Here is a 24,022-nt window from a genome sequence, read left to right as displayed (position 1 = left end):
ACGGAAAAGCTGGGGGAGCGGGCAGCCGTGGGGAAATACTGGTGTTGGAGAGAAGAATTGAAAAAAATTAGTGGGTGGCGAGAGGCAGGAACGGAGACGCTCTGCTGAGAAAGGAGTAAAAGCAGGAAAGCAGAGACAAACTACAAGAAGAAACAAAGTAATAAAAGAGAAGGGGAAGAGAGACGATAAAGTGATTCTTCCGAGAAAGAAGAAAGCGAAGGAGAGGGAATACAGAAGGACTCTGCTGATGAGAGAGAGAAGTTGAAAGACACCCCCCCTCCCGAGAGACACCAAACAGAGACTGACTAAAACTCTCTCTCTCTCTTTGTCACACCACAAGGATTTGATGCCCCTCAGCCTGTTCACTTCTGTGTGTTCATGTTTCCCACAGGTTTCTCTTCCCCCAACCCCCCAGCTGCAGCCCAGGAGGTCAGACCTGCCACTGATGGTAATACCAGCAGCAGCTCCTCCTGCAAGAAGAGAAAGTTAAATAACAGCAGCAACAGCAATTCTGAAAGAGAAGAATTTGATTCCATTTCTTCCTGCGCCTCTTCTCCTTCCAAAAACACCTCCTCATCATCTTCCTCCGTCATCACCACTTCCTCGTGCTCCTCCTCAGGGGTTGCCTCCTCTAACCATCACCTCCAGAAGAAGCTGCGCTTTGAGGACTCCGTGGATTTTATTGGACTCGATGTGAAGATGGCTGAAGAGTCTTCTTCCTCCTCCTCTCCTGCTGCCTCTTCTCAACAGCAGCACCAACAACAGCTCAAAAATAAAAGCCTTTTAATTTCGTCAGTGGCTGTGGGGCACCATGCAAATGGCCTGACCAAAGCTGCCTCCTCTACTGTTTCCAGTTTTGCCAACAGTAAACCTGGCTCTGCTAAGAAATTAGTGATCAAGAACTTTAAAGGTAACAGGCCATAATTTGTCACAACCTATGGGGAGCTGGTGCTCAACTTTGGTTTGTTTTCAACTTGAAAACTGGTTAGCATTCAAGTAACTCCCAAGTTTTACAGGAAATGCTTTTCTGTAGTGAATGTTTCTGTACTTATGTAAAGGGGGAATAATGTTTTATGGTGCATACTTGCCCAGTCATGTATACATCCTGAGCTACACTTTGCTGCTTGGGATTGTTTTTCAGACTCCTTCCACTCTGTTGAGAAGGCCTTAACTTGTATGTTAGGCAAAAGGTTTTATTACATAAGTGCGTAAATCGCCTTTCTTCAAGCTTTTAATGTTTGCTATTTCTTTTCTAGTAATCCTGATTCAGGGCTTAGTATATATTTTAGCCCAGTTTATTGTAAGTCTTTGCACAGAATGCATTTTCTTAAATTGGGGCTGAATCTTTATGTCTTGCTTCTATCCATGTTGTCTGTTTATAGGTTAATCTGCCTGTGCTTAGTTTTATATGTTGAAACTAAGGTGATTATCAGGCTATTATGGTGGATTTCCTTTCTGGTTTCCCCACTTGCCTTTAAAGTGGGCAGTTCAGATTTTTGCTGAGTGTTTTCCTTGCAATATCCTTGCTGTAATTTTTATCGTTTAACTCTTTCATGTCTTTTCTCTGTCTTAACATATTCTCACTTTACAAGCTTACATTATTTTATAAATTTTCTCAAAAGATGTGTTTGAGATTCTCAAGTATTGTTACTAGAGGCCAACTGAAGCAGAGAAATGAAACTTTTCTGCTGTGATGCTGCTTCATTTTCTAGTAAACAGAAATACAAATAGGTGTAGGCAGAAAGCTTGGAGTTCTGTAATTTTTTTCCCCCCATAAAGATGGGGAAATCGTGGGCTTTTCTCATTTTCAGCCTCTTGCTGTCTTCTAAAATACTCCAACAGCTTGCTTTCTTGGGTTTCTTTCCTTTTTCTATATGTTTTTGGGGTTGAGGGGAAAATACATTATTTACATTATAACTAATTTCTAAACAGTTGATAAAAAGGTTCTGTAGAGGTATTGCAGAAGGTAAGAATTGGGATTATTTTAGCCACTGTAGTTTTAGAGCAGTTCATGATCACAGTGTAACACTTTGCTTTAAGGTCCTCCTAATTCTTAGGAATGTTCTCTGCCCATCACATCATCATCATCATCATCATTTAATTTGACTGATTGTTTTAGTATTTATACTTACGATGCATGATAGTGGGAAATAAATGCCATTCTTGTGTTGCTTGTACGCTGTTATCTTTAAGGGAAGTCAACTTTTCATGTTTAAAATATTTGTTAAATGTCACGGATTGCATGGTGCTGTGATCATCATTGCTTATGAATTATTTGAATCACTTGCCTAAAAAGGATATCTCAGGAATCTGACAGATTTACTTTTTATTTACTCTCAGATGCTGAACTGAGTAATAATCTTGAGATTATTGTCTTTATCTTAGTGTGATAGCAATAACATCCTTTACAACTTAAATAACTTCCTAAAATCAGAATCTTGGTATTTACTGCTAAGTAGCATATGCATTAGTTGCTAGTGAAAACAGGCAAGCCTTGCTTGTAGTTAGTTGTGTCTTTCTCTCTCTCGATTCTTATGATACAGCTAATCTTGTGATATTGCCAATATTGTAGGTTAGGACAAAAAAATTACTTCTCTGTTATTTTTAGAGAAATCATAAAGATTTACTATTTGTTTTTTACCTTTAGTTATGTAAAAGTCGATTTTAATAGACTATAAACTCTGAGCCAATCTCACCTGTTGGAGGCGTGGATATGCATGTGACTTCCTCCCTAAATTTTCTCCTTCCTTCTCCATTTGTGAACGTGCTTATTAGAACAAAAACAGTCATTTTAGCTAGTTAATGAGAACACACAGACTTTTAAAATAGTCCTGGTATTCTGAGGATGTGACTTGGGGAATCTCTGTTAGCCCGCTGTAAATGCGTTAGTCTTGTTGAAGATGCTGTATAGCAGGGGCATTTCTAGAAGGCTCAAAAAAATAACAGAGTCAAGTCTGCAAAGCTTGAGCTATTTGAACGTTAAAAGAGGTCTTAATGCTAACAAATACCCACTGTCCCAACCCAAGACAAATGTAAATGGATTACTCTAAAATAGGAAGGTTTTCCTTGCAACCATAAAGCCTGTACTATTATAATTACAGTATTTCCATGCATGTTTCTTGAGGGCTTCTTTCCAACTGTTAATACAGAGCAGAATTAATGAGCAGTGAGTTAAAAAAAATAAGCTAACGCAACTCTGTATCTTTTAATCCATCATCTTCAGGTTTTATGTTCAGTTTCTTTTAGCTGTACTGTCCTGGTAGTGAAGAAGAGTGTAATGAAGATGTAGGACATTCTTGCTGGTTGTTAGCCTTTTACTCTGTCTTCAGGTGCTCAGACGCAGTATTGTGATTTATAAAAATCACACATACTGTTTGGGTTACAGATGCTGTGATGTGTAGGTGAAGAGCAATGCCGAATTTTTACAGTGCATTACTATTTCAAATGTAAATAAGATACTGTTTTTACACTAATGTGTTCCTTTCATGCAAGTATTAATTAAAATCTAGAGTATCTGCCCATACCTCTTTCTTCTCAAAACTACATTTTTCATTTCTGTAGAAGGTAAAATATTCTGTTTTTGCTAAATACTTTTTCAAACTCTATATAATAATTTCTCTTAAAGATAAACCCAAATTGCCTGAAAACTACACAGATGAAACCTGGCAAAAACTGAAGGAAGCTGTAGAAGCTATCCAGAACAGTACTTCAATCAAGTACAATTTAGAGGAACTCTATCAGGTAAGTGGTTTAAGTAAAAGTGGTGTGGTACAGTTTTTTGTTTTGTTGGTGGATTTTTTTTTTGCTTAAAACACTTTTGATACAGTGGTAAGAACATGACATTTTGCTTGATAGCTGCTTTTGTCACTGAAAACTTTTCATTAAATAGTTTCTCAAATTTTAAAATAGTCAGTAAAAGTTTCAAAAGACCTAACATTGAACTTGGAAATTTTTTTACTTGCTACAACATGATCTAAGGTATGGTTTCCCTTGCAACACTTAACAAGAATTAAATAAGGCAAGGAGCTGTATTCCCTTTACTGTTTTGGGGTTTATGGTGTGTAGCTGTTAAAGGAGAAATGTGAAATCCTAAAATATTGGTGTTTAGGTAAGAAATAGACAAATTATATTAAAATAGAATACTTTTTCTGAAGACAGTATCTGTTCATGATTGAGGATCATAAATAATTTAAAAACTGGAACTTTTTATTTGACTTCTTAAAAGTAAATAGAATACCATTTTTCTTCATGAATTGTATTATTTTTGTTTGACTGTAATTTTTGATTATTCAGCATTCTTTCTGTTCTGACAACTGAGAATCAAAATTTATTCCCAGCAGCAGCTCTGATTGTTTTGCCCTGAATGTTTTAGGAAGTGATCAGACTGGAACTGCATTTCCTAACTTTTTTAATAAGCTTCACTTCTGCTTTTTCAGCTGAATGTGTTAGGAAGATTTCTCCCCCTCCTCACCCTTTTCCCTGCTAACACTGCGGTACTTGCGGTTTCAGTGGCCTAGCAACAGTACTGCTTTAGCTACATATTAAGAAGCATTTATACTTTTTACTCTACTTTTAAAGCCTTTATTATCTCGTTAGTTGTTTGATTTGTTCCTCGGTGTGTGTATGTAGCCTTCCCTCCATCTGTTTTTAGTACCTCTTCTTCCCCTGCCCTCCCCTTTTCAATAAAAGATGCATTTGGATATGACTGTTCTGTGAAAAGTTGGGGAGAAAAATCCTGTTTGCACAAGGTTTGGGGATAGATTTAGGGAAGGATAAATTGCCATTTATCATGGAACAGAGAACCTTATGGGCCAGATTCCTCAGTCTGGTGTGTTTTTAAGCTCATTATAATATTTTTATAATGTTCAATTAATCTAAAAATAGGTTTTTTAGCAGTTTGTCAGGATAATACATAGTATTGTTACTCTAACAATAGTATTGTTACTCTCGCAAATCTTGGTGAAACTAATAGCCAATTACAATGCACTCTATTGAGTGGTATTGTAAATTACTTTAGACTGAACAACAGAGCAACTAACTGTTAATTAAATACTTGAAGGTTATCCAAAATTGTTTTAAAATACAAAGTCCTTTTGAAAGCCTTGCTTTTGCTTCACAGTTACTGCTTAAATTTCTGCTCACTTTTACCAGAGGCTTAATTTAATGTTGCTTGTGCTCAGAAAAGCAAAAATACACTTTTTTTTTTCTTTTTAAATCTCTGTTTTAACGTTGTAATAACTTAGATATTTTTCAATGAAATAGAGTGCAATCAAGTATGAAATTTTTCTTTTTTTATATAAATCTAAAAATAAATGTCTTGGTTTAAAATTAGTAATAGGAATCACTAGTGTTTTTAAATGCTAAACTAATGTCATTTCTGAACAGCTGCCTGGTAAATGAATCTGTTGCCAAATATGCCTTGGCAGACACCATTATCCAAGCATAGAGGGGAATTGCAAAAGAGTGCAGAAGTTCTGCTGCATCCCTCAAAACAAGATACTACTTTTTTTAATTTCTCGAGTTTGGTTTAACTCATGTCTGTGTTGGAAAATCCCACTGAGCAAATGTTTTGAGGCTTTATTTCTTTGTGGGGCACTAGCTTTGTACTTGCTTTGTTTCTCCCCAGCAAGAGAAACGATACGTATCTTTGAGTAGCTAAAGTGCTACAGAATTGAAAGCTTCTTTATTAGCATGATTTTCCTTAGATTAGTACCAGAAAATAGAGATCTAGATATTTGGTACCAGGTCCCTAGTTAATTTTTCTTAATCAATCGCAGAGTTAAGTACTTCTGGAAAATTACAATTTTCTCTCATCAGGGCTGTGTTCAGTTCTTTTCCTTACTTTCCCCAGTTCACAAATCCAGATGTGGATGCTGTGATTAAAACAAACAAAAAATGCAAACAACAGAATATACGTTACACAAAGAAAGTATGATGCTTTGCCTTTGGATGTTCTGACCATCTTCAGGGCACAGATTCCCTAATCAGAAAGCTTTATTCGACTAATTTGGAACAAGATAATTTTGTGAACTAGACCCCCTAAAGTTGTTGGGAGTTTTTGATATGTTACAGTTGTTTTTGTGTAACTCTGGGAATTAAACTTACAAAGCATAATATTCAGTAGTGATGTTATGCTCCACAGAGCAAGTCTTAGTAAAAGGTTTTGTATTTGTGTGCTTAGAAAGTGTAATCTCTTTAAAAAAAAAAAGGTGCCAGCTGAACAGAATCCACAAATTAAAACATTTCTGTGGATGTTATCATTGAAGATGCAGAAGTTTTGCACTTGATGTTCAAACACCCCGTACTAGCAGACATGTGTTTAACATTTTGGAATTTCTGATACACAAATGCAAAAGCATAGCTTTATATGAATGCTACATAAAAGTAAGTATATTTATATATGCTAGCTTATTTCACTAAGAGTTAGTGGTTGGTTGTTCATCTACAGTGCAGAGGCTATTTCTTTTCAGGATTGGGAGCAGCATTGTCAAATAGTACTTGTTCTGTTAGACAGCAGTTATGAAAATGTTGGTAGTTGAGACAGATGAACTGACAGAGCAAAATGGCTGCTGGTGTCCTAGGCTGGTAGGTAGAAGCGAGACTAACTGTGGTTATGCAGGTAACTCGTAAGTTCTATCTAAAACATGCATCTTCCGAGCTCTCAGTTGGCGTCTCCAAAGTAAGTGGGAGAAAAGAAGAAACCTGTTTATTGCGCTTGTTGAAGATCTAATTAGGGTCTTCAAGCTTAGTGTTTTCCATTCCCTTTTTCTTCTGAAATCACAGCAGTGGTTATTTCCTGTTTTGCTGCTATTTCATTTAGAGCCTGACGCTTGGGTACAATAGCAGAATAGGGCTGAGCAGTGTCCATAACCTACTCTGAACAGTGAACTGTACAGTATGTTTTCCTACCACATCATTGTATTTGTTTGGGGTTTCTTAAGTGTTAAGGCAGAGCGTTGAATTTGTTGCTATTTCCAAATACGCAGATACGTATGCTTAAGTGATAATTCTGGCTTTCCTAATAATCATCATTCAGGCCTTTTTTAATCTTAATTGGCACACTCACTCTCTTGCTATACCTGTTTGTTTCTGACAGTAAGCTCATGCAGGTTTGGTTTTCCTTTTTTTGTTATTGTTGTGTGGGATGCTTTTGTTTTGGGGGCGATTTTTTGTGGTTTGTGTGGTGGCAGTGGTTTTTTTAACTCCTCTATGTCCTGGAACCAGCATTAGCTGTAGTGCATTTGCTCTAGAGAGTTGTTTACTGTTGGTACTGAGAATGATTACTGTTGATATCCTAGGATAAACTGAGGAACTCTTTGTTTAGCTGTTTTCGTTGTTGCTGGTGCTTTTAGTGGTGGCTGCTTACTGTTTGCTGGTAGCTTCTATTTGGTCTGTTGGGAAGTGTTCTGGGGGACTTCAGTGTGATGGAGTAGATCTGCTCTGTATACTTTTGAACTATGCTGTCCCTGCATGGTTGCCTGCAGTTGCTGGAGAACAAACTGCACCTTCCAGTCCTTTTTTTCGTATGAGTTGGTTGTTCTGGCAACTGAAGTATTTTCCATTAAAAAAAAAAAAGGCATTAGTTGAACATCATACGTACCTCTCCTCTCTAGCTTCTCCAGATGTTTTACAGAGTAATCACATACTGTGTCTTTTACCAACCTGCAAAGAGTTTAAGTTGCTCAGTTGCTTTCCAAATCTGGGGAATTGGTATAAGTTTTGGAAAAGTCTTGAGTTATGCTTACAGACTTAAGAATGCTTGTTTGCTTGATCAATCTCCAAGACATGTCTCCATTAAACTTTTTTTTGCTTCTCATTGTGAAGCACAGCGACCATTCTTCTAACACTTGATTATGATCTAGAAATCTGAGATTTGTCATGGTAAACATCTGGAATGTAGTCATACTGCTAAAAATTGTTCAGGACTATAACTATTCAGGCAAGGGGTTGATGGATAGAGATACACATATTCTTTATATATGTGTATATGTGTTTATTTTGGGGGATGAGGGAAGCTTAATCAAGGAAAGACTGCAAAGGAAATAACACTAGCGGTGCTTTTCTGCTAACATTAGTGTGACTTGCAGAGCACGGCAGTTAATTTTATTAAGACCTTAAGTGTCTGCTTTGAAGTATGAAACCCAGCAAGCTGCTGGAACATATTAAACTAACATCCTTGTTCTCAGAGATGCAAGTCCTGCAGTTCCTTGTGAGATATTGGTATTCCAACTGAAATAAAGTGTAAGATGTTCAGGGCATGGCCTGCTTTTCTCTCTTATTACCAGTATAGTGCCATATATAGTGCCATGTTTCTCTGGTGTTTTGCCTACAGCTGTTAACTATGTTACAATTAAAAGCTGGTAGATTTTTGAGTGAGAAGCAGAAGAGTTCCATGGTTGTTCTGTTGTTTGGGGTTTTTTCCTTTCCTTGTAAAACCACATATAAGAATATCAACAGATTTCTTAGTATCTGTTTCTTTTTACTTCAGGCTGTTGAAAATCTCTGCTCCTACAAGATTTCTGCAAACTTGTACAAACAATTGAGACAGATCTGTGAAGACCACATTAAAGCACAAATTCACCAATTCAGAGAATATCCTTTTTTTTAGCTGTTGACAAGCAAAAACATTTTTACCTGCCAGTATGTAGTGATGGATTTCTTTTGACTAGTTCATGACACTAGGCCATGGTAATCTGAATTCCTAGCTTTTGCATAATTGGGTCTGTTTTCATTTTTTGTAGGACCTCAGAGAACACGACTAGTTCCTTTATGTCTGTAACCATTTGAGAAGTTTGTGAGAAAGTTTCATTGGTATTTATGAAACACTTTGACATCTTACAAAAGCTCATATTAGACTTACAGCAAGGCTGTATTCGCTGCATCACTTGAGGCTTTTTTATATGCTGAACTTGCCATGCTCAGGTAAACAGAAAAGTCTTCTGACAAGTAGTTCTTGTTTTCCTTTTGAAAAGTGCTAGTGGTCTGGCAGCATATAATGTTAGTGGTTCTGCGAATCAAAATGTTTTTATTTTCAAAAGTTTTGAGTTGTATCAGATTGAGATCCTGTTGAGTGGATATTAATTAGTACCAGAACTATGTAGTGAGCTGAATAAAAGTTAACTTTTAAGGACAAAATTTATCTTTTGAGATTATCTCTTAACATGAGCTGGAATGATACTATGTGTAGTGGTGGGCTCTTACATGTATTGTGGATTGTTGGGTTTTGAGGTATGGGGATATGTATGTTTGTTCCACTCTCCAGGGATGGAGGATTAGACAAACCATTCAAAAGTATTTAGATCCTCTTTTTTAAAAATTGTTAAAATAATTTTGATCTCTCATTATTAACACAAGAACCCTCATTGAAAATAAAAATAAACATGTTGCAAGAAGTTAAGTGGATCTTTTTGGGGGTAGGTGAGTTCGTGCTCTCCGTTAAGTGTTTTTTTAAAAAATAATGTTGGTTCATTTCACTGCTAACACTACCTATTAATAATAATTTTCTTAATGATTTCTTCATGGATTCATTGGATAGTGTCCTTTTTCTAAAGAAAATAGATAAATGTTGGCAAGATCACTGCAGACAAATGGTAAGGTTTTTTAAATCTTTTTAAAGAAAACCAGTTGCCTAGTCAGCCGATGTTTTGCTTAACTTTGTTCCTTTACAAACATACTGTGCTTCTGAAATGTTTTAAATTTATATAAGGCTTCTTCATGAAATACAACTGTGTCTAGTTTGTTAGAAATCAAGCTTTGAAAATACTTTGTAGTGTGTTTCTTGACACATTGGTCTGATCTTCAACATTCCCACTCAAGTCCTAACTTGTTTCTATGCAGACCTTTCTCCTTTTATACCTATTATAAAAGAAGCTATCCTTTTATACAGAAAGATGCTAAATGTTGCATTGATCATCTCGCTGAGATTGGCGGAGTATTTTAAAGAAATCAACACTGTCTAAGAAAGCACTGCCTGAAACCTGTCAGTGGGATTTTTTTGTTATTGTTGAGCATAATTTGTGTTGCTCTTCAATTTCAAGAGTAAAATGTTTGTGGCTTTTTTATTCCTTCTCATAACAGATTATGATTAGAAGTATCTTTTTGTTCTTGGATCGAACTTACGTACTTCAGAATTCAATGCTGCCATCTATTTGGTAAGGGCACAAAGAATAAAATTATGGGAGGTATATTTAAGTTATCAGACATATCCTGCTGATTTGGGGGAGGTGTTAATATAAGCTTTATAGTGACCTGTAAATTAGGTGGTGAATGCATACATGCTTGTTGCAAAGGGAGATTTCACTTTTAATTTATTTGCCATGAATTACAGGATTCTTCTGTAATAGCTGTGATAGCAAATTTCAGCTAAGTAGATACCAACTTCCAGTATGCACAGTTAAAGGAAAGGGCCTGTTCAACAACTGAAAAGCGAGGGTTTGGGTTGCTCAGGTGCTGGCTCTAATATGCATAGTACTCAAAGTTCTGTAAGTATTTTTTTGAAGGAAAAAGTTACCTAAATTAAAAGCTCTCTTTTGGACTTCAACCTCTGCCCCCCTCCAATATTTTAATAATTGGTAAATGTCCTACAGTGCCTTTGGGCACTACCTGAATTACTTTGCCAGAGATTAAAGGAGGTGTGGATGGAGAGCCTGGCTTTCCCTAAAAGAGTCCAGACCCACAGTTTCAAATTCATGGAAAGTTTTAACTGGGATGCCCAGAGCAGAGATCCTTGTCTTTTCACACCACCTAGTTTTTCTAAGCTCTGCCTAAGACTTAGAGATTAGAAAGTGATGGACAAAAAAGAAAACTGTCCAACAGCTTAACCATGGAATTGGGACCCAGGATGACATTATCCTTTTCTCGTTAAGGCTGCTGTTCATTCAGTTTCCATCATCCTGCCAACCAAGTCAAAAAGAAAGATGCTGCAAAAGTTAGGTGGTTATTTAGGAAAAAATACGTGCTTTGGTCTTCAGAATCTGTAGCGTGCTGTTGATGCTTTGTTGTGGTTTATTTTAGTGTTTATGTGGTTGTTTGTCGTCAGTGATTTGAGGGCAGAGGAATGAGGAATTTGAAGAATGCTAGTATTTATTGGCCTCTCCATTTGATCTAGATCAAATTACATTAATAGAGGATATTTGGGGTTGATTCTTGCGCAATTTCTTGAACAGACTCTTTCTTTTTAGGGATATGGGGCTAGAATTGTTCAGAACTCATATAATCAGTGATCAGAAGGTTCAGAACAAAACTATTGATGGCATTCTTCTGCTGATTGAGAGAGAAAGAAATGGTGAGGCTATCGATAGGAGTTTACTGCGAAGCCTTCTAAGCATGCTTTCTGACTTGCAGGTAAGTAAACTTGTTTCACCTTTAAACCAGTAAGAAGCTCAGATTCTTCTTTAGTGCTCAGTAAGCTTTACCCTGGATTGCTATCGTGTTGTCTCCCTAGATTTATCAAGACTCTTTCGAACATAGATTCTTGGAAGAGACTAACCGCCTGTATGCAGCAGAGGGACAGAGGCTTATGCAGGAACGAGAGGTATTTTGAGTGTTTAATGATATTTGTTATGCCTAATGACAAAGCATTTGTCAGGGAGAGGAACTATTGTGCTGTCTTAGCCGGTGTACAGGGAAGTAATGTGATCCTTGTATTTTATAGTATTCTGAAAAAGCAAATTCCCATGCATATGCCTTCAGTCACGGTGCTAATGATTTATGCTTAAAACTGGAGCTTCTGCTGCTGTTAGACCAGTATTATCTTTTTTTTCTCTTGATTTTTTTTAAAACATACAAAACTACTCTGGCACTTTCAGGTTCCAGAATATCTTCATCATGTCAACAAGCGCTTGGAAGAAGAAGCGGACAGGATTATCACCTATTTAGATCAGAGCACACAGTAAGTGCAATCTCTCTTTGCTTGGTATTGTTAGCTGTTTGGCTCTTCTGTTGAGGGCCATCTAATAGCTACAATTTATTTCAGTTATTGACTGACCATCAAATGCTTCTTGCTCCCCACAATTCCTTGTTTACAATAAAGCACTGTCTTGGCTAACACAGCTAATATTCTCTTCTTCTAAGCCACTAGTTATTTTGACATAAATGCTGCTGGGCATTTGGTTGGAGAAAAATAGGCTGCCACCCCCAGTCCAAAAGTCTCTTTCTTGCTGAGATGCAATTAATCAGCTGTCATCCTACCTGAAAATGATAAGGACCAGGACAGAGAATTCTTAAGCTAAAGGCTCTGAATATTTACATAAAAATATTTCTGTATTCTTTATGGAGTCTGGGAAATTACTGAATAATGTTACTCTTTGATCTTTTCTACTTAGAGGCAGGCTTTCCTCAAATACAGTCAGGTGGAGGTCATGACTGGTAGGACAGGCGAAATGTTCTCGTAACATAAAGCCACAGCTGTCATGTCTGAGAGAAAATGTAGGTCACTAATACAACGAAACTCTTCGAGCAAGTGGTAGCAACTTCTTAAAGAGCAGGTACAGAGGATCTCTCTGAGAGGAAGGTGGTTTTTTGCTACCGTCACACATTTTTATTTCCTTCCTCCTTCATCTGTTAAAACCATTTAGCTTGTTTAGTGGCTTCCTTCTTCCAAACCATTATTAGTGGCCAACTCCCTATTTTGTTTTAATACCTCTTGACTCGTGAGGTGTGTTTTTTCTTCTCCTTGGTTTGTCTCCCAAGACTTGAATCCCCTCCCACAGAGCAGGAGAAGGTATATTCTTTGACAAACTTTTGCTCAATTTCTTCACTGATGGAATCATTGTCCAGCTGCCTAGAGGTCACGTACAACAGACTTATTGTGTGAATTCAGTCCTCAGTCAGCAAACAGAAAAAAGATTGCTTACTGGGGAGGAAAAAGGATAAATATGTGTATAATTATTTTAGGTTCTTGGCCACAGATAATTAGAGTACTCACAATGACAAGTGTAGTTAATAGAATCTCAAAAATTAAAAACTGTCAATAATGGAAAAAAGGATAAGTAATTCTAAACGTTTTTTCTATAGGAAGCCACTAATTGCTACTGTAGAAAAGCAACTTCTAGGTGAACATTTAACAGCCATCCTTCAGAAAGGTAATCTTTCTTCTTTATAGAAATGTTTCTAATTACTGCTTCGGGGCTTTCAATTTCTGTGCTGAAAAAGGAAGTGACAGATTCAGGTGCTGGGGGAGGACACAAGCTACATCATTCTGTAATCCCTTTGCTACTCAGTTCATGAAATAGCATTGACCATTTTGCAAGAGAGCAAGTACCATTCTCCTTGTCAGAGGTAAGGAAACGCAGCGCTGTCTGCAGATACATAGCAAAGCAAAAGGAGAACTAGAATAGGGGGCTCTTGAGTTGAGTGTGTTAAACAGCATTTTGAAGATCCAGAGATAAAGGAGTAGCCTTCGAATTATGGCTGTATAAGAAAGGGAAAACACTGATTACTTGCCGCTCAGAAAAAGCAGCTTGTTTTAAAAATTTAGTACAATTTGAGCAATGACGTACGTTGCCTCAGTTCTGCAGTAGTCTCTGTGGCATCAAGTTGCTCTGTGGGATAGTCTGGAAATGGATATGGGTGCAGCAAGAGTTGAGTAATATAATGATCAAAGTCCTTACTAGACAGAATCTGGATGAAACAGGTATGTAAGCATCTTCTGCACATCTGTCACAGATTCTTTATTGCGAGGAATATCAAATTTGCAATATTTACCCATCTACTTAGAAACTTGCTGCAGAGCATCAGGCCTTCTCTGCCAAAAAGTTAAAAAGTGAAAGGTGAAGATATTTCCTGAAGCTGCTTGCCTTCAGACATCTGTAAAATTTATTTTACAGCTGGAATTGAGACTCAGAGCTCTGTCTTGCCAAGGAAACTTTCCTACAGATCAGTAGAGTGTGAATCTTTAAAATCTTTAGGGTATAGTAAAACAGAAGTAAGCAAAGGTGTTGTCATAAGTATGTTACTTAAAGTACACGTAGCCTAAGATATCCAGAGCAATAGCAAAGTTTTTAAGGTTTAAGTCAGTTCAGGTAGCCATTCTGGGTTTCACTGTTAAATTACGTAGCTTAAAAAAAAATGAAACCCCGAAACAAAACAAAAAACAAACAACCACTGATTGCCTGATTAAAAAAATACTAGTTTTGAAGAGGTCGCTTACTGTAGTAATATGCTGTGCTTTCTTTGGATCACTCTGGTTTTAATTTCTATTGACATTCTCTCATTTGCAGGTTTAAACCACCTTCTTGATGAAAACAGAATTCAAGATCTGTCTCTTCTGTATCAGTTGTTCAGTCGTGTGAGAGGCGGAGTACAGGTTCTCTTGCAACACTGGATCGAGTACATAAAGGTACTGCTTCTAGAACTCTGGAACAGATACCACTATTTTATCGATGGGGTTTATGCACAGATATTTGAGTCATCTTTATAAACTATTGTGATTTTCTAAGACTTAAAGACTACTTGCTTATAAACATATATTTAATGGGCAGCTTTTGAAACTGTGCTAGGAAAAGTGCAGTAACTGTTCTTGCCCTATCGAAGAAAATATTGAATGTTCAGTTGAATTACCAAACTCCAAATAAATTTGGGGTTTTTCTCTTGCTTATAGTCAGTTGTGAGGGACAACTACATTTGTCCAATAGACATTTTTTGGTAATGGCAGAATGTTTGTCTTCTCCCTGCTAAAATTTCTTGTCAGAATAAGTGGTAGCTTAAGTTACCAACGAATTGAAGTTCACAAAGCACTTTAATATCACTTAAGATGTTTTGTCTTACTACTTAGTGAAAATGTTGTCACAGAAAGTATGGTTGGTTTGAAGGAAGGCTTTGTAACATCACAGGAGTACTGTTAAATAAAATTTAGTTTAGTGGGAGCTTCAGTTGTGTAAAACCTGAGGATATAGATGTTTAAAAGGGGTGTGTTCATTTTGTCGTGCTTAAGTTTAGTTCTTCAGACAAAAGTTCTGAATCTGTTTACTTATTCATAAATTGGTTTTGAATCAACATACAAGGTCTAGGAATGACTATGTGGTAAATCCTTCATAATGTTATTACTTCTGTTGTGTTAGTGGAACTAATATGAATACCATAAACAAGACATTACAAAGGTAACTTGGGCTTTTAGATGTCTTGTCATTTAAATTAATTATTCGGGCTAATTGAAAGATGTGTTTTATTTTGCAGGCATTTGGTAGCACCATAGTAATTAATCCAGAAAAAGACAAAACCATGGTCCAAGAACTACTTGATTTTAAAGACAAAGTTGACCATATTATTGATGTTTGCTTTCTCAAGAATGAGAAGTTTGTAAATGCCATGAAAGAAGCCTTTGAAACATTCATTAACAAAAGACCAAATAAGCCAGCTGAACTCATAGGTATTTTTCTTCATTTTCTTCCGTTGTGAAAATTTGGGTGGGGGACAAGAGGGAGTTGCTGATGCAGCTTACAGATGTGATATGCTGGAACTGTGTGTTAAAAGACATTATGTACAGTGCATTGCCAAACCGAGGATCTACTGTGCCTTATTAGGCAAATTAATTACTTGGTAGGATAACATTAAACATTAAGAACAAGCTCTATTCATCAGTTCACTGCCTAGGCTATAGAAAAGTGAAGAACATCAGAACTTGAGCGTTCCAACAATTGACAGGTGTCCAGATGTGAGAATACTGTTAATAATTTGACTTTTTCAGAAGCTTATGGAACTGTGCTGCCAACACATGTGCACAGAGCTATTAGGGGCTCTACATAGATACCTATGTTTTAATATATGAAAGTGAAGAGTGATGAGGATGCACTGTACCTCTCATGTTAGGGGGACAGAGTCTCTGTAGTTTGCAAAGAACATTGTTTACAGATTTGTGCATTACAAGCCCGGCTCCCTGCACTTTTGAATACCTTAATCATTTCCCCACACAGTGAATAATACCTGCTTTGCAATCTGTTGTGCTGCTAGGCTTGTGGAGAAATGCTTTCTGCCCTCCTTTTTTAAAATTATCTGCCCTCCTTTTTTTTTGGTAACGTGCTTACCAAACCATTTGAAATTAAAACAAACAGTAATCTACTAGAGAAGTTCAACAGTATACTCAAGACATTTAAATAACCAGTTTATATATTTTTTTTCTTTTTTACATGGCATTATAGCCATGTCAGTCAGACGCAGTCAGCCATATAGAGCAATAGTGACTTTTTACTTTGAAATCATAATATGGATGAGGATTTTTTTACATACACAAAAATAATTTTTAACATTCTGTTTGTGAATAAAGTTAAGATGCAGTAACTGCTTATCTGAAAAAAGAGATTAGGCTATAATGTTTTTATAACTTTATAGCCTCTATGAAAATATATCAAGACAGATGCGATGAAACTGATTTGCCGGTAATTTCAGGATCTTTTATATTTCTGCAAGATTTCACAATATTGGATTTAAAAAACAAATTAAATTACTGTTTTATTGTGATACTAAGCATGTGCTAAACTTTTTATTCCCTAACACTCTTTTAGCTAAATATGTAGATTCAAAGCTTCGTGCAGGCAACAAAGAAGCTACTGATGAAGAACTTGAAAAAATGCTGGATAAAATTATGATAATATTTAGATTCATATACGGTAAGTATTGCCTTTTTTGTGGGGATAAATTTGTTTAATCAGGAACGTATATGAACTTTGAAATATTTTTTGCAGTTTGTCTGCGTTTTCAAGTGTTCATTCTCTCTAGATGCTGTTTGCTGGTGTAGTGCTGTTTAACTAGTTTGTGCATTAAAATGCTGATACCAAGACATGACTTGAAATCTGTGGAAATCTTAGCGTGAAGGCCCTTGTTAGCTTTACTGAGCTTTGAATTGGGCCTCTTGTAAGTAGTGTTTGTTTAAAAGAAACAATGATTTGTGATCACTGTCAAATCTCACCTCTTACAGGAAAAGATGTCTTTGAGGCCTTTTATAAAAAAGATCTAGCAAAGAGACTATTGGTTGGGAAGAGTGCATCAGTAGATGCTGAAAAATCTATGCTTTCCAAACTCAAACATGGTAAATGTCTATCTGCTTGCTTTCTTTTAAAAATAGCCATTTTAACAGGCCTTCCCAGAAGTGCTCCCCCTTACATGAGGGAGTAAAAACCTCATGTGCAATTCTTGAATGGGTGTTGAGGGGACTCATTTGCTTTTAGTTTTGTAATTACAGCAGTAATAGCCAAAAAATAGAAGCTTAAAGTACACTGTGCATCTTGGCCTGTGGGATAGAGTTGAGGTCACCTTCTGAACAAATCAGTGATGTGCTTAGGGAACTTGAGGATGACTTCTCCTTTTTATTCCCTCCATATAAGGTCTGAAATGTGAAGCTGCCAGCTAGCAGTCTTCTAGTCTGGTCTTCATTGTTTCATAGGATGGAGTCTTTGAGTGAGAACTCGGTCTTGTTCTATCATCAAGAGACAGTTTGTCAGGCAGCTGATAGGGATTAGAAGTGTTATCTGAGGGACAGGTTGCCAGTGGGGTCCTAGGATGAACAGTCATGTCCACATGGGAAAACAGTGGGGTTGCAAAATAGCTGCCACAGTAAAACATTTTCCCCCTTCTTGCTTATAACCTTATTCTGTATCTTAATTAGAATCCAAGTCTTTATATAAGAATGTATGCTGGAATAGGTCATCTTGCTTCAAAGTACATTCTGATATTTAGGGTAACTACTCTATGGTGTTGAAAATAAACAAGATTAATTTTTAAGATGTAAATTTTCTCTTTTATAGAATGTGGAGCTGCTTTCACCAGCAAACTTGAAGGAATGTTTAAAGATATGGAGCTTTCAAAAGACATAATGATACAATTTAAACAGGTACTGCAGGAAAGCCTGCCATGGCTCCTTCATTTACTTGCTTTTTGAATTAGTTATTTTCAGAAAGCCCAATGAGAGTGTGCAGGATGTCTTCAGTTGTCAACGTTTCTATTGTAATTGAGTTAAACTCCTTTTGAATTATTCCAGTTGTCTGTAATGTTCCTTCACTACAGAGAAAAGAACTTTGTAGGTGATTGCTTTCAAAAGGAGTGGACGAAAGCCCAACTGGGAAAAGTGTCTACTGAAAATCTCTTGAAATCAATTTCTTAATTCTGTGCTGTCTGTGCTTTCGAAAATTTTGCTGAATTTATTAATCGTTTTCCTGAGCAACAAAGCAAAAAACCTGAAACAAGAAGCTGCTTTAAAAAAAAAAAAAAAAAAAACACAACCAAACAAAAACCAAAACCACCTGCAGTAATAAAAGGAGAATTGTAAACTTATAAAACATGTTAACACCAGTTACAAAACACTTTTGACACCACTATATTCTGATTGAGTGGCTTGTAAGTTTTTGCCGATTAGTTCCGGTGGTTCTCTAATGTTGTGATTAAAAGCAAATTTTAACATCCTTTCCTCCATTCACACCTAATTAGGTACATCTTCACATCAGCCTGCTAAAACACTTCTTTTTCCATTTTCTTCCTGTATGGAAGTGCCTTTAGAACTTTAAAAAAGTGCATTTTCTTATCCTAATTTTCTTGTATGTAACTTGCAGTTTATATAGCAAAGACATCATAAGGTCACTTGTCTTCTGTGCTCTCGTAATGCCTGTTCTAACCAACTTCTCAACTCTACCTGAAATATATTCAATAAACATTGCTTTATTTCGATTTACTTTGTTTCTTTCTGCAGTATATGCAAAATCAGAATGTACCTGGCAACATTGAACTAACAGTGAATATTCTGACTATGGGTTATTGGCCAACCTACGTGCCTATGGAGGTCCATTTGCCCCCAGAGGTAATGAATATCGACACCTTACACCAAGTAGCAGCCTATCAGTAACGTATCTTGATATCACCTGGAACTTGGTTTAAATATGCATATAATATTTAGAAAGAAATGCAGAAATGTCTTTTTTTAATTAAAGTTTGTTTCCTTTTCTTGCAATTACCTTCATTTTTCTAAGCCTTTATTTAAGGCTTATTTGACTGTGGAGGAGGGAAGGATGCTTTTAAAGTAGAAATTGTGTTTTAGTGTTTTGAGTTTCTTCTTTTTTTAGATGGTAAAACTGCAGGAGATTTTCAAGACCTTTTATTTAGGAAAACACAGTGGTAGGAAACTTCAGTGGCAGTCAACACTGGGACACTGTGTACTAAAAGCAGAATTTAAAGAGGTGAGTGTGTTGTTTCTTATTGCTGTTGCTTTGCCGATTACAAGTCTGGGTTGTAGTTTATGGATGTATCGGGAAGCTTTTTTGTGCTGTGATGGAAAACTTAGCACTGCTTTTGCAATTACTTTTAACTTTTGACCTCTTGCTATCAATTCCAGCATGGGTAGTTTCTGAAATAAATGTATTAAGGTCTTAAAAAGATGCATCTGATTTCTATATTTGTGAAGAAAAAAAAAAATTGTTGGTTACTGCTTGGGGAAAATACACAGTGGGTTTAGTTGCATATTAAAAATTGCACTCATTTTTATACTGGGGAGGAAAAAAAAGGGGGCCATATTCCATGGATGACCTTACTTCATCTGACAGCATTAAGCATCATTAAGGTAAGCTTTTCACTACTGAAATAAAGAAGAGTTTTGGATTGTACAAGAAAAAAACTGTTTTTCAAGGGCTTCCAGTTATTCCCCTTCAGTATTTTTTCATGGGCACAAATATATTTCAAGAAGGTTTATCTTGGAATAGGAATGCTTACTAGTTCTCTTTTTTCAGAAAAATGTTAATGCTAAAACAAGTATTATCAAACTTGTTTATTTCAAAGATCCTATAGTTCCTAATACTGTGTGTTTCTTAAACTAATGTTTGTGTTACACTTTGACTTAGAGATCTTTCAAATTGTAATTTTAAGCACTCATTGCTTTGAGATTTGTCTTGAGTAAGTTGATGCATATCTTGGGTGAGTTTTGTCGTTGGATATAATAGTCTAACCTTCTGACCTCTAGTTTCTTCTGCATTTGATAGTAAACATAAGATGACCAGTAACTTTTATTCTTCCATATTCCCAAACGAATAAAACAACAATTGCATCCTTTAAGTGAAATAATTGTCATACAAGAGTGACTCCCTCCCCAAAAACCCCAAGCAAACCAAAAACAAACAGCCTAGTGATGTCTTGTAATTTCCCTTGTGACAGGGCAGAAAAGAACTTCAGGTCTCCTTGTTCCAGACACTGGTGCTGCTCATGTTTAATGAAGGAGAGGAGTTCAGTTTAGAGGAGATAAAGCAAGCCACTGGGATAGGTTGGTATTGAAAACAGCTGACAATTTCCAAGTGTTCTTACTAAAAAAAAAAAAAAAAAACTAAACAACTTGTTTCTGCTTTAGAGGATGGAGAGCTGAGAAGGACACTTCAATCTCTGGCTTGTGGCAAAGCCAGAGTACTGACTAAAAGCCCCAAAGGCAAGGATGTCGAAGACGGTGATAAATTCACATGTAATGATGATTTCAGACATAAGCTCTTCAGGATAAAGATCAACCAAATTCAGATGAAAGAAACGGTATATTCTTTTTAATACTATGGAGTTCAGATCCTTGGACTAAGTATCTTGTCTGCACATTTACAAGCTTTTTTCCTCTTGGTTGTAACGTACATACTGATACCTTTGTAAAAGTTGCACATATAATTTGGATGATAGAATATATGTAACAATGCAGACTTAAATGTCCATACTTAGACACTCGTGATGCTAGATGTCTCTAAATAAGGTTGTTTAAGAGAAGTTCCAATTAGTGAATGTTCACACTTGATCAGACCCTGGAGCTTTACTGGTTTGTGAACATAGAAACAAGTTCACAGTGAATTTTCCCTGACAGCCATCCAATGTAACATCTGTGCAAATATTTTTAATTCCATGTACAAGTGGTGGTTTTTTTAATAATCAGTCTTCATATTTGTAAAGGATTTATGTCCGATATTTGACAACAGACATTTTACTGTCTTACACTGAGAATTTTCTTGGAGATACAGAGAGGAATTGTTTTGACAGTCATAGGGTTCTCATTAAATTTTTTCTAAATGGATCCCTCAGGTAGAGGAACAGGCAAGCACTACGGAGAGAGTATTCCAGGACCGGCAATACCAGATTGACGCTGCAATTGTTCGAATCATGAAGATGCGCAAGACACTGAGTCACAACCTGCTTGTGTCAGAGGTCTACAACCAGCTTAAATTCCCAGTAAAGGTGTAGTACTGATTTTTCTTCTTCTAAAACTTCACTACTTCTTTTTATATTCCCTGTCCTCAGTTAAACAGTGCTTCTGTCTAAAACATGCATCTTTTTACTATTAGGAAGGAAAAATACTCACTTTCAGGAATTTTTAAACTGCCAGTTGCATTCATTTATCTGAATATTACCTCAGGCTCTTAGTAAGTTAAAACCTATTACCAAAGGCTTTCACAACCAGAGTCTGTTAGCAGTAACTGTGAAGCTAGCTCTCCTTGTACGCTGTTCTTCTTGCCGTTAAGTGTTCTGGCAATGTATTCTTGGGGACAAGGGGAAAATTATTCAGATATGTAATGCAGAATTGTTTTTATTCTTAATTTTGTTGATACTTTTTTAATAAATTAGTAACCAATAAATGTACAGGCAGATTATATTGGTTAATATAGATATATATATACACACACGTATATGAATGAAAATTAGATATTGGTGAATGTCGCAAAGCTAAAGCAGCCCACAGTTGCAATATAAAATGAATAGCTTCTTGTATGCAAATGGAAATGGATTTTCAAATAGACACTGATGCATCTGAGTTCAAATGTGCAGTGCTTTCTATCAATAGAAATGTAAAATAAAAGATACTGCCATCTCGTTCTGTTTTGTTACCATGTTAAGTTCCTGCAGGCCTGTAAGTGTTGCATAAACTGCAGTTGGGCTTTGCACAGTTATAGTAGATGATTTACATGCTTTTCCCCACTCTTTATCATGAGACACTTTTTATAAAGTCTTTCACCCAACAAAATCATAGGGCACCCAAACTATTTTAAAGCTTACTTGCATCAAGGTAGAATGAAACTGGTACCATATTTTACCAGGTAAGTCAGAAATAGAAACACTTCGGTACGTAATGCATGAATTGCAGTTCTTTTAGAGTTCGGACAGCAGCAAATATCCTTCCCTGCTGTAAAAAGTCTATGCTTAGCTGCTTAGTTACAAGCTAATTTTGTAACTTTCTCTTCAATCAATTATACATTGCAGACTTTAGAAGCTTTAATGCCTTAAGGGATTTTTTTTTTTTAACCTGGGATTTCTTTTTCCTCAGCCATCTTAAACAGTATGGATATTTGCCTTAAGTAGAAAGAACGAACTGAGAAACATTGACTGCAAAGTAATAATGCTGACATCTGCTTTATTTTACAGCCTGCTGACCTTAAGAAGAGAATAGAATCCTTAATTGACAGGGACTACATGGAAAGAGATAAAGAAAACCCAAATCAGTACAACTATATTGCATAAACATATGTTGGCCTTTGTTTTACTGCACACTTGGTGTCATACACAGTTGCCAGTGGATAAACTAGCCTGTTGATCCCGTTAATTGACTTTTTATACTACCGATGATTGAATGAAAGCAGTGTAATGGAAAAGTATAGTAGAGTGGACTTCTTTCAGTGGTTAACATGCCCATTTAAAGAGTACTATTTACATTTTAAGAAGAATGCTGTTGAACTCTTTGCATGTTATTTAGTAAGATGTGCAGAAAGCTGAAAGAAAGTACCTGGTCTTTGTGATTCCATTTGTCTCTGGGTCTGAAGAGGAGTCCCTTGATATGACAGATGTCTTTCACACCTTTAAATGGAAACGGAAGGTTGGTTAATATAAGAAAATAGCCTTTAAAATGCTTAAACTGCATGCAAACTTTTAATTTACTGTACAGAATGCATTTCAGTTAGTAACATACCATTGGTTTGGTTGATGCCCACACTTGGATTTTTCCCTTGAGGGAGGGAAAATGGGGAATAAGCCAAGCTATGCTTATTGCTGATTTAATGGAAAATATTCTTTGTCACAATTGAGAAAATGGTACCAATATCAAACAATGTATAGAGTTTGCAGTGTGGGCATATGTACTGTATATACAAACACCATTCTTAAACAACTACTGCTACAACAAAACAAGTTCAGATTAGATTTATATGGCTTGCCTATAAGACTTAGTGTTCACCTTTGGGAATTTTAAGCCTAAAACAGCCATAATGGAAAAAGTGACAGTTTTTACTAGTCATGGGTAGGAGGCCTTCACCTCTTGGCAGCAATACTCTAGGAAAGAGAATCTATTTACAGATATCTATGAAAAGCCACACCATGCTTGTGGTAAAGCTGTAAGAACAAAAATTGCAAATGGATTTTAATACTTGTTTTGCTTTGCAACATTCTAAACTTGAACTAACCTCAAGGTTTAGACAGGGCAGCTCTTCTAAGACTGGCCTGCTTTGGACTGCTTTAACTTAAAGCTTTAAGAACTCAGCCCTAGATGTGGCAGGCCTCCTAGAACCCAGAAGCCTACCTCTCATATAGAATGTTAAGTATTGCTACAAGGCATCTAAAATATATTTTCTTAGATGACCAGAGAGCATTCTTTGCATCTTTATAAGACATGGGAGAATAAGTCACTTGAATGTAGAGCTTTGTTTCAACAAAATGCATTTTTTTTATTGCCATAGCAGCATGTGCCAGGAATATATGGGAAAAAAAAAAGTGTCAGCAGAAAAGGTAACTCCTCCACATACCAGTTCTTCCTTATCCAGGCAGGCTTTAGACCTACGATCAGCTGTGTTGCAGAGCACAATGAAAAACCTCATCCTCTTTCAGGCACTGATAGTCCTGGGGAATACCAGATATTTCTTGAAAGTAAGATTTTACTTTTGTTCAGTGGCAGTGTAACTTAGCTCTCTATGATCTATAACTTCTATCACTGTGATCCCGCATTCAGGGGCGTGCATGTGTGAGAGAGGGAGAGTGTGTGTATGTGTGTGTTTTCTATCTGACACATCCCATCCTTACTGCTTTTTTTGATCTACTGTTT

General features: G+C 36.4%; 1 protein-coding gene across 1 annotated transcript; it reads left to right on the top strand.

Annotated features, from left to right (window-relative positions):
- Positions 1 to 242: 242 nt before the first annotated feature.
- Positions 243 to 22,761, top strand: CUL4B (cullin 4B). The gene is made up of 20 exons (XM_010289434.1): positions 243 to 910; positions 3,626 to 3,741; positions 8,489 to 8,592; positions 9,521 to 9,590; positions 10,078 to 10,151; positions 11,181 to 11,343; positions 11,444 to 11,533; positions 11,808 to 11,890; positions 13,015 to 13,082; positions 14,220 to 14,338; positions 15,175 to 15,367; positions 16,500 to 16,604; positions 16,913 to 17,023; positions 17,739 to 17,824; positions 18,677 to 18,784; positions 19,047 to 19,160; positions 20,128 to 20,233; positions 20,318 to 20,490; positions 21,022 to 21,174; positions 22,357 to 22,761. The coding sequence occupies exons 1-20, from the start codon at positions 379 to 381 to the stop codon at positions 22,450 to 22,452; spliced, it is 2,664 nt and encodes an 887-aa protein (XP_010287736.1). The 5' UTR covers positions 243 to 378; the 3' UTR covers positions 22,453 to 22,761.
- Positions 22,762 to 24,022: the final 1,261 nt, after the last annotated feature.

This window comes from Phaethon lepturus, unplaced genomic scaffold (assembly GCF_000687285.1).
Source record: "Phaethon lepturus isolate BGI_N335 unplaced genomic scaffold, ASM68728v1 scaffold7346, whole genome shotgun sequence".
NCBI classification, from domain to species: Eukaryota; Metazoa; Chordata; class Aves; order Phaethontiformes; family Phaethontidae; genus Phaethon; species Phaethon lepturus.
Note: the sequence above shows the minus strand (reverse complement) of the source record. Positions and strands in the feature narration are given on the sequence as shown.

Coding starts and splice junctions, on each gene's coding strand:
- CUL4B (XM_010289434.1), top strand. CDS start 379: ATGTTTCCCACAGGTTTCTCTTCCCCCAACCCCCCAGCTGCAGCCCAG. Junction 15,368..16,499: donor TAAGCCAGCTGAACTCATAG/GTATTTTTCTTC, acceptor ACACTCTTTTAG/CTAAATATGTAGATTCAAAG. Junction 17,825..18,676: donor TAATGATACAATTTAAACAG/GTACTGCAGGAA, acceptor TTCTTTCTGCAG/TATATGCAAAATCAGAATGT.